Genomic DNA, 14783 nt, shown 5'->3' on the forward strand with positions numbered 1-14783 from the left:
ATATTTTTTGTCATCCTTGCAACAAAATTAGAACATATATAATAGCGGCGAATAACACTCCTTAAAGTACAGCATATATACATTTGCTATGTACAGTTTCTGTGACAATAATACCATCCAATCGGTGTTAATACCTTTTGCATAGCCTACAACCATGTAACTAGGGTTGTAGCGGGTCGGGTCCGGCACCGTCATTTCGATCTTATTCTTACAATATATATCTTGCTAATGCGCATATATGTAGGCTGACTCAGCCTAGGATTTCCCCCTCCTTTTTAATCATACATATATATATGAATTTTAGTCACTTTTGAAGGATAATTGCACTAGCTACTTTTCGTTCTTAAGTTATATATATATATATATATATATATATATATATATATAGACCAAGTGCATTAATCACAAAAGTGACTATGTTAGTCATTCAGAAGACCAAAATAAACATTTTTAAAAGTTACAATTTTAGTCCTTAATATATATCTTAACCACAAAATAGTCACTTTTGTGACTAATTAAAGGTCAAAATTACAACTACTCATGATAATTAAGTACTAAACTCATATTTGTCCAGTAACTTGTAGGCTAAAACGGCAATCATCCCTTACCTTTTATTTGAGGACATTCTATATTCCGTCTATTATGAAACTGATTCAGATTTGCTTTGGATAATATATATTTTTTTATAATTACATTAGTAATTCACTTACCAACGATCTCAAAATACCAGTTGATCACCATAATATTAAATTCATTTTAGAAGAAGAAGATAAAAATGAGATCACATGAGGATGCAGGCATGAACGTTGTCGTCGCTAAAGCTAAAGGTGACATTGTCGTCGACGAGGGTGGAGTAAGGCAGGGTGGGATAATAGCCGCGCATGCTCTCGTTATAGCCGTGGGTGTAGTAGTTGTAAGTGGGGGCGAAGTTTGACTCGTCCAAGTACTGAGCGGCGTAGGGAAAGTACTCGCCGTCGTCCGGGAACGGCCACAGCTCCGCCCTGCTCCCCCCTCTTCTCACCGCCTTCAGCACGCGCCGCCCCTCCACGTACCCTTTCACCGTCACTTTTTGCCGGTCCATGTCGATCTCCATGCTGTCAACGCCTGAAAATTAAATTAAGATGAAGAAATTTTTGTACACAAGAATTGCATGTAATATATAAAAGGAAAAATTACTTCCTTAGTTCTTAAATTGTGTATATTATTGGTTTCAACCTTTGTAAATATTGTTTCTAGTTGCGTTGTTGTTGTCTTTTTGGTCTTTTACTTTAACATCTGATCTATTACCAGTACTAGTACTACTAATTCTGTTACTGTGATCTCCCATTTAGAAGAGTCACACTTATGTCGCTTGACAACATGCCGGCTTTTGTTAATCATTCTTTAACTGATTTGTTAGGTGGTCGGAGTACAATTTTACTAACATTAATGAATCGTTAACGGGACAAACCGGAATGATTATAAATGACTAAAAATGTAACATTATAATGCAACTACAAAATCTTAGCGTATGCAACAATATTTTTTAGAGAACTGTCGCCCCAATAGGGTTTAATTTGGCCAAGATTTAATTGTTTGAATTAGTTTATTTTGCGGGGGAGCGGGAGTGAATATTGGTGTAATATGCCAAATAAATTGATATTTATCGAGATAAACAATTATAATTTTACAATTAATTTTACACGACTCAACATTTCAAGGATAGAAGATGCAATTTTTTCTATATATATATATATAAAGACTTACCCTCTAATTTAGAGATTGCCCTTCGCACCCTTTTCTGGCATCCATCGCAGTCCATACGAACCAACAGCTCCACAATCTATATATCATCATGTATATATGTATAAAATGAGGGTTTCAAGTTTCAACACTAAGATAACACCAATATACACATATACATACACACACACTACTTTTTTGAGTTTTCAGGAAAACTTATAGCTAGCCACTATCCGAAGGTGTACATTAGGTAAGTCCCGCAATCACACAAGAGAGGTAAGCGCATTAGAAAGACCATGCGCAACAAGTTAGACTGAGAGGGTACGGCGTTAGCAAGATTTAAACTCGTAACCTTCAAATACGAAAAGTATGTTTCACCACTCAACCACTCCTTTCAGAGCCACTGTTTGGGCATGCATGAAAAGATTATTGTAAGTTCATTGCTATATGATCTATTATACTTACAGATAATGCATCAGATCGTCTTGTTTTCTTGAACCATCCAAAATACATTGTAAGATATATACATGCACTATATATATATGTATCGCTTAATATATAAATATCAGAGCAGCTTAGTCTTATATAGATACACATGCACCTATGGTAGTAAGGTATAAAAGAATGGATAGCCCAAAAGAATAAAACAAGTTGATCAACTTTATTGTGATATATACATGACAATTACAGTACTAAAAAGCAATTGGGGGACGTGATTGGTCTCTTGCTATTAATTTTTTTTTAAAATATAATAAAGTACATAACCTTAGCTTTACATATTACGACGGTTTTGGTCATTCTATGATTAGAAACATAATAGGGTGTTAGGGCTTAGAGATTTCAATGCCCACTGAAATATGCCCTTCACTCAATCCCATCACTATTATTTCCTTCAAACTAAGCAATATTTTCACCTAAAATCGAATTATCAATTTTCTCCTCAAATCCCTTAGAATGGACCAAAACGATGGATCTCAACCTTGTAAGTCAAGCACGCTTAACCACAGACTTATTTGGCTATCTTAATTGTCATATTTCACTAACCAATTGGTGATAAGTAGGTGGACATTAACCATTTAACCACATCCCTTCATGCTAAGTCATATCATCATGTCTAGAATCGAGCAGGACTGAATTCGGCTGATGCCCAACAGTGACCAATCCTGAATAATTGAAGAACTAAAGGCATTATATTCTGTATTTTATTTAATTTTGATATTATTTACTTATTTTATTATTCTATTTTCATTTTGGTAGTATATACGAAACAAGTTGTTTAACTTGCAACAATGCAAGCGAATATTTAATTAAATAGAACATTCTCCAAATCGATATGATGGACTGATAGAGGATAAGCTGTTGCCTGTTGGATAATTAGTATTAAATTGAAGTATGTAAATAACAAAAAGTATAATAGAGGAATAATATATGAGGTAGATCGATGAAATTTAAAAAAAATAAATCTGTATTATCAAAAAAGAAAAAAGAAGAAGAGGAATAATAATATATAGGAGGTATATTGCGTCATTTCTCATGTATAGCTAGCTCTAATATTCGAAAGCACATTTTTGCAATATTTGTTATTGAATTGTGTTGGGAATATGACATGACATTTTAGAATATGGAACCAAGAGGAATCTAATTCTGATCTTTAAGGAGACAGATTGAAACATTAATATATGAATATATGATTGTGTTTGGGCCAATCAATCTAGCTTGAGGATAATCTAAAAGTTTAAAAATATCAAATTTTCAATTTAGGAGAATGTATGTTAAATTGTTTGAAGATAGACTCCAAGTAAAAACCACATTTGTTTTTTTGAATTAAACCACATTTTAATTCTAACTAATTAACAAAAGATCAATAGACATTGCAAAATTAAATAGATAACAAATTTTAGAGAATAACACACACTACTTTTCATAAATTTGCTTTGAGTGATCAAGAATTGATTATTATTTCATCCTTATTTTGTTCTTCTTGTTAAATTATATTTGATTAACCGTCTTGAGTTGAAATCTATTGATTTATGTTGGAACCTATAAATTAATTAATACTAATAGAGTTTGTTGCAACAATAATATCATGATGTATAAAACTATGGATTTGTCATTCCACTTGTTTTAGCGGTTCAATTCCATGTATGGACATAGTACGATTCCATTCTCATAATTATTCCGTGTACCATCACATGTATCCTTAGATATTCCATTTTACTCCGGCCTATGGCAATTTTTATTATTATTATTTTTTGTTTGATAACTCTCGATTTTGCTAAACTCTATTGTGGATCCTATGAACCTGCCACAAACCCATTAAGAACGTAACTAAATCGAGTCAGTCTTGTTTTGAGACAACATCAAACCGTACATATACTTTTGACATGAAAGAGTCTAACCCAAACCCCCAAGGTTTATGACAAGAACCGAACCTCATTTTAGTGCTAGAAACAAATCTTAAGTGAAATTTTTTATCCACTACACTAATACTTGGGGACAGTCATAACATTTTTTAAGGTGTTGGGCTAGCAATTCCTAAATATCAAACTGGCAAACATTAGAACACAATTTTTTACATAAGTTATTTGAACCACCCTTTAGTTTGCAGGAATGTCCACATTCATTACTCAAAATGTACTTTGAATGAAACCTATTTGAAACACCCTGGAAGCTAGCAAACTGATTGGTGGTCGTACCATATTGGTAACAAAAACCAACCAATAGAAGCACATTCCGATCCGGATGGTCAGCAATCACTCGACCGAAGAAGAATCTATACTCTCTCTGACACAATAATCCCAAACAACTAACTATGGACGGTAACTGATACATCCCAAGTGTATAGATAACGAGGGATAGATCTTTAACTCTATTCATCCAGATCCTTGTACGTATCTTGTCTAAACATGCTCCAATGTTGTTTACGGATTATATTAGTTTGTTTAAACTTTTTAGGCGCCCGTGTATTTTTTTTATTAATCGGTCGAATAGGCGACTCACGGTTGTCTAGATAGTCGGCTGCCTAGACCAACGGTTATGGTGATATGCTAGGCAGCCGGTCGGTGCTTAGACAAAAATTTTACAACGCTACATAATGTATAATATATATCAAATAATGTACCTTCAGTACAAAAATAATGTACCTACAGTACAAAAATAATGTACTTTTTATTTTTGATCCACACAACTGTGTGGACCATGGTCCATGCAATAATGATTGGTACCCTGGTCCATGGTACAACAATTGCAAATCGATGACTTTGGACTAAAAGTCAATCTGGGCCTTAGCAAAATTTGTGGGCCAGACATAGAAAGCCCATATTCATGATTGGACTTTAAGCCCAAGATGTAGGCCTGAGATAGCAACCTTCCCGGCCCAACAAAGTCAAGCACCCGGTAGAATCAGCACCATGGCACCATGGCCAGTACCAGTTGAATGATCGATCTACTAGTAAAGCTCAGTGTAGTTGTCGTATTTCCTTCCTTCAATTTGTTACAGAATCAGAAAATCACAGAGAGGTTAGAGAAATGGGATCGAGATTTGATGAGAATGATTTCTTGGCTTGTTGCGGGAGCACCAGATTTGCCAAAGAGATGGCGGCGGCAGCTCCTTTTTCCGATTGCGACACCGCCGTTGTTGCCGCTAGAGATATCTGGTTCAACAAGGTACTTTCACTTCTTTTATCTCTAATCTTGTACGTGCAATTTTTATCTCGAATTTTGACCTTCTTAATACTGATCTCAGTTTGATTTCACAGGTCGATGTAAACGGTTGGCTCGAAGCTTTCTCTGCGCATCCCCAAATCGGCCATATGCCTTCACAGAATCATAAAAGTCCCGCTTTTGCACAGTTATTCCCCTCTGGCCTTTACCTCTCCGCTAATCCCCTAATCTCTCTGTTTGGAGCTAGAGTTTCTAATTTGTTTGCAGAAATATGCATAATTTTGAACGTACATCTTATATATCCTTGATTTGTTGCTATATTTATTGAAGTGATTTCTGGTGATATTTTGGCTTGCTCCTTTTTTCAAGGAACTTTAACTATATCTTGTTCATTCAATATGATCATTTTAATGGCCCAGCCAAGTTGGCGTTGACTTTATAAGATTGACCTTTTTGGTTTGAGCCTGTCAGCTATAGACAACCTAAGTCGGTTTACCTCCTTATAGGCTTTTGCGGGTTAAGGTTAGAAGGCAGAGTTTACTTGGTGCATACTCTCGGGTAGTGCGTCACCCCAAAAAAAAAAAAAAAGATCATTTTAGTTGAAAATTCTCAGTAGTATTATTGCAAGAATCTGGTGTGATACACTGATACAGAGCTCTTTATGTATATGCCTTTCCTACTACACTGTTTCCTTTGCTGGTTTCTGTTTATATCTTGACCTCCTATGTTCTTTTTGGTTCTTTTTTCCTTGTTCCTTATATAAAAGAACCTTGAGATAAGAGTTTAAGAACTTTTCTCCTTCTTTAGGTGGAGCAAGGGGGAGCAGTCAACAGCTCTTTCTACTGCAACTGATTCTAGCTTGCAGGTTTTGTAATAATCTAACATGTCTATTTAAGGACCGTATAAATCCAATGAAAGTTTCTTCTAACTTTTTCCTTTTCTGCTAACAAATTTTTGACTTCTCTTCTTTACAGGAACTAAGTCACTGGAATGCTCGCTACAGGGAGAAGTTTGGAATTGTCTTCCTGATATTTGCTTCTGGTAGAAGTTCCTCTGAGATACTTACTGAGTTGAAGGTACCCTTCTGTTCTCTATCTTCTATTCTTCTTTCTTTACTTGCTCTGTTGATGACATGATGCTTAATCAATTCAAAATTTCTATGGCCAGAGACGTTATGAAAACAGACCTATTATTGAGTTTGAAATAGCAGCCCAGGAGCAAATGAAAATAACTGAGTTACGTCTCGCCAAGCTCTTTTTAGCTAAAGCAGACAGTACTATTGCAACTAAAGCCACAGATGCATCCAAAGTAGAAGGTGATTTTTCTTTTGAATTAGGAGACCGTGTTGCATAACCTGCTTTACCGTTTCTATACTTTACCCTTGACATCTAGAACTATTATGACTCTAGTAATGTGTCAAACCCAGACTTTCTATGCTTGTTACTATTGATCCTGTTTCTCTTTATTTGTTTTTTGTTCTGTTTATATGTATATATTTTGGGTAAATATGAACTTTATCTCATTTAAGTTCATTGTTTCATGCTTGGTGAGATGTTCTCTCATATAGACTTGTAATATTTTCAGAATTTTGTATATTCTTTGGCTTACTACTTGAGCTGTGGATGCTATATAGATATTACATGTGTGTTTATATGTCTCTCCACACACAGCAATAGCATTAAATGGACTGTAATCCTTAGGTCCGGTAAAATTAGTCACACACTGATACATATATCTATTAAGTAAATTCTAAAAAGTTGAATTCATGAGCCACCTATATCTCCTTTCTCCAAGTAGGATCATTACTTTTCAGCAAGACCCCAATGACATTTTATGCAATTCTTTTATGGTGTGTTTGGTTGGTGGGTTTAGGCATAGGGAATGGGTATGAAAGTGATTGCTTATGTTTGGTTGATAGGTTTTGTGAATGCTACTATGGGTTTGGAATACACCATTAATGAGAAAACCCATACTCTTATTAAATAAGGGTTTCATCTCCCTTCCTCCTTTCTTCCTCAACTATTAATAATCATTCCCATTCCACCCAACTACCAAACATGCTAAATACTTTCACCAAAACCCATTACCATTACCAAGTATTTGATACCCATTCCGATTCTGATTCCCATGTGCGAACCAAACGCACCCTTAGTAATCATCTGTGCGCCATACCAGATTTTTTACACACCATTAGTTTACAATGTTCTTTAAGTCTTCTTTCTTTAAAGTATTTGTTTTGCATTTAGATGTTTCTTTTATTTGATACTAATAATGTGATATTCACAATGTTAGTTGCTTATTTATTGATATTTAAATTGTAAAGATCGCGTGAACATCATTGGATCACATTTGACAGCTCCAACAGGGAAACCATCTCATATTCCATCTCGGACACGCCCACCCATCACAACTCATATTCTAGACATTGCGCGTGGATGTCCAGCTAACGGCGTTGAAGTGCTATTGGAGGCGTGGAAAGGAAGCCAACCACGTCCCCATTTCGGTGTAACTGATAAAGGTGGTTGGGTTTTCCAAGGATCCTCAGCTACAGATAAAGATGGGCGATCCGGTCAGTTGATGAGCATGGTTGATGCTTTGAACCCAGGAACCTATCGAATAAGCTTCAACACTGGCAAGTATAATCCTGATGGATTTTTCCCCTTTGTCTCCATTGTGTTTGAGATTAGAGAGTCTCAGAAATGGGAACACTTTCATGTTCCTCTGTTGCTTTCTCCATTCTCATTCTCTACTTACCGTGGGAGCTAAACGTTGTTTAGTTAACAATTTAACATTATGTTTAAGCTAAATGGGGTATCTGCTCCTAATGACTGTACTTTGGTGAAATGTTAAAGGTACAATGTTTGTAGTTTTAACCTTTGTTTCTTTGTACATAATTATTAAGAATGAATAATGTATTTTTGGATTATAAAATTTTCATTGCACTGTCATTTAAAAAAATTTTTTTTTTGAATTGTCTGTCACCAGAACCGGATGAAAATAGTCCGTCTTTGTTTTTGATCGAGGCAAAGACTCTTCTTCATGTGAAAATATAGCCGGACAAAGACAATTCGGTGATGGACAACCATAGTTGTTATTCGATGATAATTGTTTATACTCTTTCTGTTCCATTTTAGGTAAATTTTGTTCTTGTGTAATACGGAATAGTACGTAAATTACATAGGAATTGTGATCTTCTGATATGAGAATCATTCTCCGCCCACTCAGTTTTGAAATGAATTAGGGCTGAAATGAAAGAGAAGATAGAAATGGGTTTGATATCTAAGAATTCCAAGTGTCATATTTTCTCACCATTATTACCAAAAAAAGGTGATGTCTATGTTTTACCCGGAATGCAATGTGAAGCCATTCAAAATGCTATGGCTAAGCTATTGTAGCATCCAAAGTAGCTGGTATAAATACCACATTTAGAATGCTACCATTTCATTATTTACATATCTCCATCAAATCAACATTTATTATATATTATCATCTCCCTTCTAATCACCAACCGTATACGTAATACCACCCAAAATGAAGGCTATCAAGGAAAAGTTGCATGACATTAGCGGCATGCGCCATGCCAAAGCCCAAGCCAAGGAGGAAGCAAGGGTAAATTTTTTTTTTACTTTTTTTTAAGGGTATAACGTAAACATTCGAGATCCCATGAAGTAAATTTAAATTCTATTCGAGTATTGTGATTAATAGCTTAGAAACTTCTATGACGGTTGATATTGTAATTAATAGGTCAAGGATCCGATCAACGTAAACTTATAAAACAATGTAAAAGATACTGCGAGGATGACACATAAGCATGTGGTATTGCTATAAAAGTATTGAATTTCTTGTCTTTTTCTTTTATTTTGCAAGGGTTTATATATTCACGAAGAAGAAACTAATTAATTTCCTTTTGTAAGTGGTCATTTTCTTTAAATGAGGTCGAATTTTCCTATTTATGGTCAAAGTTACTTTGGATTCACTACATTTAATTTCTCCCAAGCCGGGCCAATGATCTCCGCTTTAGGCACGCCAATTCAAATAGTAGCATTGCGCTGAGGGCTTGGAGCTTAAGGCCAAGGGGTCCTCTTTAGCAATAGTTATTATGTGGACCGTGTTCCAAAAATAAAGTCATTTCGCGTAATTTTTTTTTTGTAATCCGCTATAATATACATTTTTATAATTCATAATGTACATTATCTTACTTCAAAAATTTCATTATTCTAACACAATGTACATTATCTTACCATAAAAATTTCGTTATTCTAAATCATAATGTACATTATTCTAACTCATAAAATTCAGCAATGTCATTTTGGACTGTGGTCCACACCAATGACGTAAAAAACAACATAAATATGGAAAAACATGCCCATACACAACTTTTTATAAATTTTAATTTTGTGAGATATATTGAATGAAAATGGAGAAAAAATATATTTATATTATTATTTAATTTTCAGGCAGAGAAAGAGTCTCATGAGAAGAGAGTGGCGAGAGGGAAAGAAGCAGAAATGGATCTTCACAAAGCCAAAGCTGCTGATAAGGTTGTTCAGCATCAACAAGCCAAGCTTTGCCGACCATCTGGCGCCGGTGATTGCGCCACCGTTTGTCCCATCAGGCGGTGATCTCACCCCGATTGTCGATGCCGCCGGCCAGACCCGCCAAGGCTATATATTGTGAAAACAAAACAAATGGGAAATCTCACACGCATCCCGGCCCTTTTATGAACTTTGGTTCAAGAATTATTAGAATAAAATAAGTGGAGAAATTAGCCTAGCTTTTACAACATCTCTGTTAACGTTTGACATGTGTAAATAAAATACCTAGTGTTAATAAACTTGTACAATATAATTAACTAAATATATTTCATTATATATATATATATATATATTTTAATGATCTCGAGGGAGGAATTCAAACAACAACACTTAAAAACCATCAAAACATGCAAGAGTGAGTGCAATGAGGAACACTAAAAACCAACATGTACACTCCGATTTCATCTCGAAAGGGGTGACTAAGTAGGCAAGACATGCCGAGTCAGTAGTACTCAAAAAAAAGTAGGCAAGACATGATTATTGTACCAAAAAGTTATTACGAGTTTGATTTTTGTCAACATCTTCTCGGTCGAGCTTCGTGATTTAATTTTATTGTACATGTGATTTGCGAGTTATTGCATAGGAACATGATTTATCTCGTTCATATTCTTAGGTAAGTTTACACATTTCGATTCAATGTGTGATTTATCTTTCCTGTGTGATTTGCAGACTATTTTATAGAGCGAGATTGATTTACCCGATGCAATACCCTCGGTTCAACTAAAGGCAAAACAAATCAAATTGGTTTCAAGTAGGAGGTCATGGTTTTGAACGTCAGCGGAGACAATATTGACTCTTTGTGCTTTAGTAGATTGAGAAAGTAGTATACTATATACACTGTAACAGAGTCAGTAGTAATAAAAAAAAAGTATTTTTAATTCATAACTTCAAATGCCATCAATATAATATGATTTTTTTAATCAATTCCTAACATATGGGAAAAAAAATTAATTACTTCAAGAAATAATATTGTAATGACATAATGTGGAAGCTAAGGAGCATAGTCATAAGACAAGATCAATTAGAGGAAATTTCAATTCAATTCACAAAGATATTCAAATGGGAAACTATTATCAGTCAATAAATTAAAAGAAAGAAGAAAAGGAGATAATAATGTACAAGAAGAGATTGATGATAGGATTAATCACAACACAAACAACATCATTTGATTTATTATATTTAAGGTTATTTATTTAATATAATTAAGCTAATTAAGCTTGTTTAATTTGACCTAGTATTGAACCCGGTTCGCCGAGTTTCCGGTCCATCCTGCGCTCTCCATAGGCAAATGCAGTGGAAGATTGAAGAATGAAGGAAGCCCCGACGAGGGATCAGCAAATTGGTTACTACCGCTACCGCCGCCGCCGTTAGTTAACGGCGGAAGAACCTCGCCGTCATCTAACGGCAGCTTATCATACGCCACGTTAGTGAAGGAAGCCGTTATGACTATCACCGGCCCGGCGGCGATCAACGCGCCGACGACGTTACCTCCGACCACTTGTCCTTGACCTCCGGCGAGGAACACCGTCAAACTCGTGGCCTCCGGCGGCGCCGGCGCCGGCAGGAACGATCCGGCCAGCGATAATATCTCAAACCTCCCTTGCAGATTCACCACGGCGGCGCCGGCCGCCGCCGGCTGCCTTAACGTCACGTTATTCACCGCTCCGCTGCCGCACAGAATACAAATCCCTCTCTGCCTTTTCCGAGCATAACTCGCCACCGCCTCAAACACGTCGCAACCGCCGCCGATTTCAAAAATATGCGCCCGCAGAGCATTCGCGCTTTCCCGCGCAATGATCACCGGCGGCTTCGGCTTGTTCTTCGACCCCGGCGGCCTCCCCCTCGGCCTACGCGCCACGCCGTCGCCGGCGGCACTAGCCTCGCCGGAAAATCGGTTCAGATTAGTCTCGTTTTCGGAATCCCGCCGGCCATGGAGATTTGAAGCAGCCATATACAGAACACCAAAAGTAGCTGAGCTTCAACAACAACAAAAGTAGAAATAGTAAATAGAAAATGAAGTTAAAATAAAGTATGATATATTTATATTTATTAATCACCAATAAAATAAAATAAAGATGACAATTAATATAATGTTTTCAAAGTATATTATATGATTATAATTATATATATTGTAATGTGAATATATATATATATATATTAAAGAAGGGGGAAGAACACAGAATTCAAACCCTAGAGCGAATAGAAAACTAAAGAGAATCTGAGTGGAGAGAAAAGGGAGAGAGAGATGAAAGAGAGAATGGCAGCCATGATTTCCCACAACCATAAGAGCATAAATATTAAAATTAAAATAATATTTACAAGTTCGACTCCGGCCGCTTATTGATTTTCTTGATTTGAGTTGATTAGCTATAAGCAAATTTTTTTTGTGATCTGTTAGGCGTCGGTCAGGTTGGCCGAGTTCAACCCATGCTTATTTGAAACGTGGCGTTGTGCCTTACTGTACGGATGTGGTTAAATGATTAATTTACACTTAGTTTCAAATAGAATATGACAATCAGATAGCCAAAGAACATTGGTTAAAACTGCTTAACTTACAGTAGTCACAGGTGACCCTCTAGGGGCTAGAATCACAAATAGAGTTCACCATGTATACGCTATCAAGTAGTAATTGGTTTTCATTGTCATTCAAAAAATAATATAATATAATATAGTATAATATAATATAATAATCAAAATAAAATATGGTTTCATAAGTCATCAAGAGTTATGAATGGTGTAATTTAATTTATTGTTTATTTATGATTATGATATAATAATGTTATTAGGAGATCTAAGAGTGAAAGAAAGCAACAATGAGAGGTTAAGTACGAGAGGGTTAAGTTGATGTGCTCATCATCATTCTATATATGGGCTCATGCAGTCATGCATGCATGTGGGATGGAGTATGTAACATGTCATCAACACACCATTTGATGATGATGATGATGATAATTATCCATGCATATATCATAAATTATTCAAGCCGAGTTGAGCTGGGGCTTGAAGGGGTGAGTCCAATATCAAACGTTACACTGACTATAAGTCTATAACACCGTACAAGTATAAATAAGAGATTGGGCTAAACAATATTATTCAGAGCATTAGTGATGGATCAATGCGCATGGACTAGACTAGATTGTTGGTAAAAATGTTGTCTTGGCCTCTAGATTTCTACCCAACATCCACAACAATAATAACAATTACAAATAAAAAATTAAAATCAATAGGAGCCATACATATTTTAATGTTGCTAATAAATTAGAATTATTCTTAGCGTGCTTAAACTGCATGCAAGATGCCATTTGCCAACAAAGAGATGCATGTCCATAAAAAGGTCGAGATTTAGTTCCAAGTAAATCTTAATTTAAAATAATTATGTCCATAATTTGCCTAAGAAATTTCGACAACGTCACACAATATAGTATTATAATCTTAAAATCACAAAACTATCTTAACTTGGTTACTAATTCAGTGCAAATAAGGAAATGACGTCAAGGGGCACCCATTGCTAAATTTATGGAACAATATAATACAGTTGGTTTGATAACTCTAATAAGATTCTAAGTTTGACTCTCTAAGAACTATTTATATATTGACCTTTTCCCCCAGATAAAGAGCATATATTTGAATAGTGACTGATGTCATATAATTCTCTAAATTTTCATTTCTAGTAGTACAACATCATGCATGCTAGTAATTACTATAGTTATATAACTTCTTGTAACAAAGCCAAAACTCCATATTTCTTAAGAATAGAAAATTTTACTCCATATCTTCATCAACATAATTTTTTTAAAAAAATTCAAATACTGCATAGTGATTACAACAATACAACCTAAGTTGCATTAAAAAAAAAAAACATTATATTAATCCTTGAAAATTTTCACCCAACATAGATTACAACAATGCGGTTACAAATTATCAACATGGAATAGTATACACTGCACCTTCAAATAAAAGGGGCCGGACCAAATACTCATGAAGTTTTCTAAAATATGTAACCTATTCACCAAACACTCGCATCTTCTTGTGCCGAATGCAAAAAATATCGGTGCCGACCTACACCGCACCTTAAAATTTCTCTAATAATAATAATTTCATAAATTCCATGCTAGAATATATATATATATATATATATATTAAATGCCCTTGCCCTTGCCCTTTTATTTTGCATGCAACAAAAACAACATAAGAAAAATGTTGAAAATGAACAAAATAACAAAAGAAAGAGACCAAGAACTCTTTATGAATGATATCGTCTAAGGGCATTATTATTATGTATGTTGGACATTCATGAACCTGAGAAACCCTTCAACAAATTGAACTTTGATTAGCTGACTTCCACCAAAAAAATGGAGGACAGTTGCAACTTTCCAAGGACAAATATATATGTTATCGACTCACATTATTGGCTATTGCACATAATTCACTAATTGAGGACCAAAAAACAACTTGTTTCCAATATAATAATTATTTAATTTACGAAAAGTCTACCTCCATTATCTGAATATACATATTAGTTAAGTAAAACCCGTCTTGTAATTCTAACTGGTAAAAGATCACAAAAAGGTAAATATCCTAAATTACTCATAACAGATCAACTCAAATTTAAAAAGGGTAATAAACAATTTTCACTAGGGTTGAACTTAAAAGATTGTAGTTAATATCAAGTCAACTTCCTGGCTATCTTGAGCAATATAATAATTCTAGTATATAATATATATACTCTCCTATAAGATAGCTCCTAGACTCTACCTTCACGTGCCTTTATCATATTGCTATATATTTTATTTTATTTACCAA

General features: G+C 35.0%; 3 protein-coding genes across 5 annotated transcripts; 1 reads left to right on the plus strand and 2 right to left on the minus strand.

Annotated features, from left to right (window-relative positions):
• Positions 1-663: 663 nt before the first annotated feature.
• LOC115997634 (heavy metal-associated isoprenylated plant protein 45-like) lies at positions 664-2259 on the minus strand. The gene is made up of 3 exons (XM_031237226.1): positions 2188-2259; positions 1747-1822; positions 664-1104 (listed from the first exon to the last, which is right to left on the minus strand). The coding sequence occupies exons 1-3, from the start codon at positions 2233-2235 to the stop codon at positions 782-784; spliced, it is 447 nt and encodes a 148-aa protein (XP_031093086.1). The 5' UTR covers positions 2236-2259; the 3' UTR covers positions 664-781.
• A 2899-nt stretch (positions 2260-5158) lies between these two features.
• On the plus strand, positions 5159-8343 carry LOC115995580 (uric acid degradation bifunctional protein TTL). 3 transcript variants are annotated; one of them, XM_031234650.1, is made up of 6 exons: positions 5159-5388; positions 5481-5572; positions 6193-6250; positions 6360-6461; positions 6553-6700; positions 7709-8343. In XM_031234650.1, exons 1-6 carry the CDS (start codon positions 5251-5253, stop codon positions 8149-8151), a joined length of 981 nt encoding a protein of 326 aa, XP_031090510.1. In that variant the 5' UTR covers positions 5159-5250; the 3' UTR covers positions 8152-8343. The 3 variants fall into 3 exon arrangements, with proteins under 3 accessions (XP_031090510.1, XP_031090512.1, XP_031090511.1); XM_031234652.1 differs by having other exon boundaries at positions 7751-8343; XM_031234651.1 differs by having other exon boundaries at positions 5160-5388; positions 7742-8343.
• Positions 8344-11056: 2713 nt separating this feature from the next.
• On the minus strand, positions 11057-11965 carry LOC115997469 (AT-hook motif nuclear-localized protein 23-like). The gene has a single exon (XM_031237024.1). It carries the CDS (start codon positions 11929-11931, stop codon positions 11212-11214), a length of 720 nt encoding a protein of 239 aa, XP_031092884.1. The 5' UTR covers positions 11932-11965; the 3' UTR covers positions 11057-11211.
• Between the last annotated feature and the right edge of the window lie 2818 nt (positions 11966-14783).

Source organism: Ipomoea triloba, chromosome 11 (assembly GCF_003576645.1).
Source record: "Ipomoea triloba cultivar NCNSP0323 chromosome 11, ASM357664v1".
Classification (NCBI taxonomy): domain Eukaryota; kingdom Viridiplantae; phylum Streptophyta; class Magnoliopsida; order Solanales; family Convolvulaceae; genus Ipomoea; species Ipomoea triloba.

Excerpts from the sequence above, each read along its gene's own strand:
- LOC115997634 (XM_031237226.1), bottom strand. The coding sequence starts at position 2,235 with ATGTATTTTGGATGGTTCAAGAAAACAAGACGATCTGATGCATTATCT. Across the intron at positions 1,823-2,187 it reads GACGATCTGATGCATTATCT|ATTGTGGAGCTGTTGGTTCG; the intron begins GTAAGTATAATA and ends GATGATATATAG. Across the intron at positions 1,105-1,746 it reads GGCAATCTCTAAATTAGAGG|GCGTTGACAGCATGGAGATC; the intron begins GTAAGTCTTTAT and ends TTTAATTTTCAG.
- LOC115995580 (XM_031234650.1), top strand. The coding sequence starts at position 5,251 with ATGGGATCGAGATTTGATGAGAATGATTTCTTGGCTTGTTGCGGGAGC. Across the intron at positions 5,573-6,192 it reads AAAAGTCCCGCTTTTGCACA|GTGGAGCAAGGGGGAGCAGT; the intron begins GTTATTCCCCTC and ends CTCCTTCTTTAG. Across the intron at positions 6,251-6,359 it reads CAACTGATTCTAGCTTGCAG|GAACTAAGTCACTGGAATGC; the intron begins GTTTTGTAATAA and ends TCTTCTTTACAG.
- LOC115997469 (XM_031237024.1), bottom strand. The coding sequence starts at position 11,931 with ATGGCTGCTTCAAATCTCCATGGCCGGCGGGATTCCGAAAACGAGACT.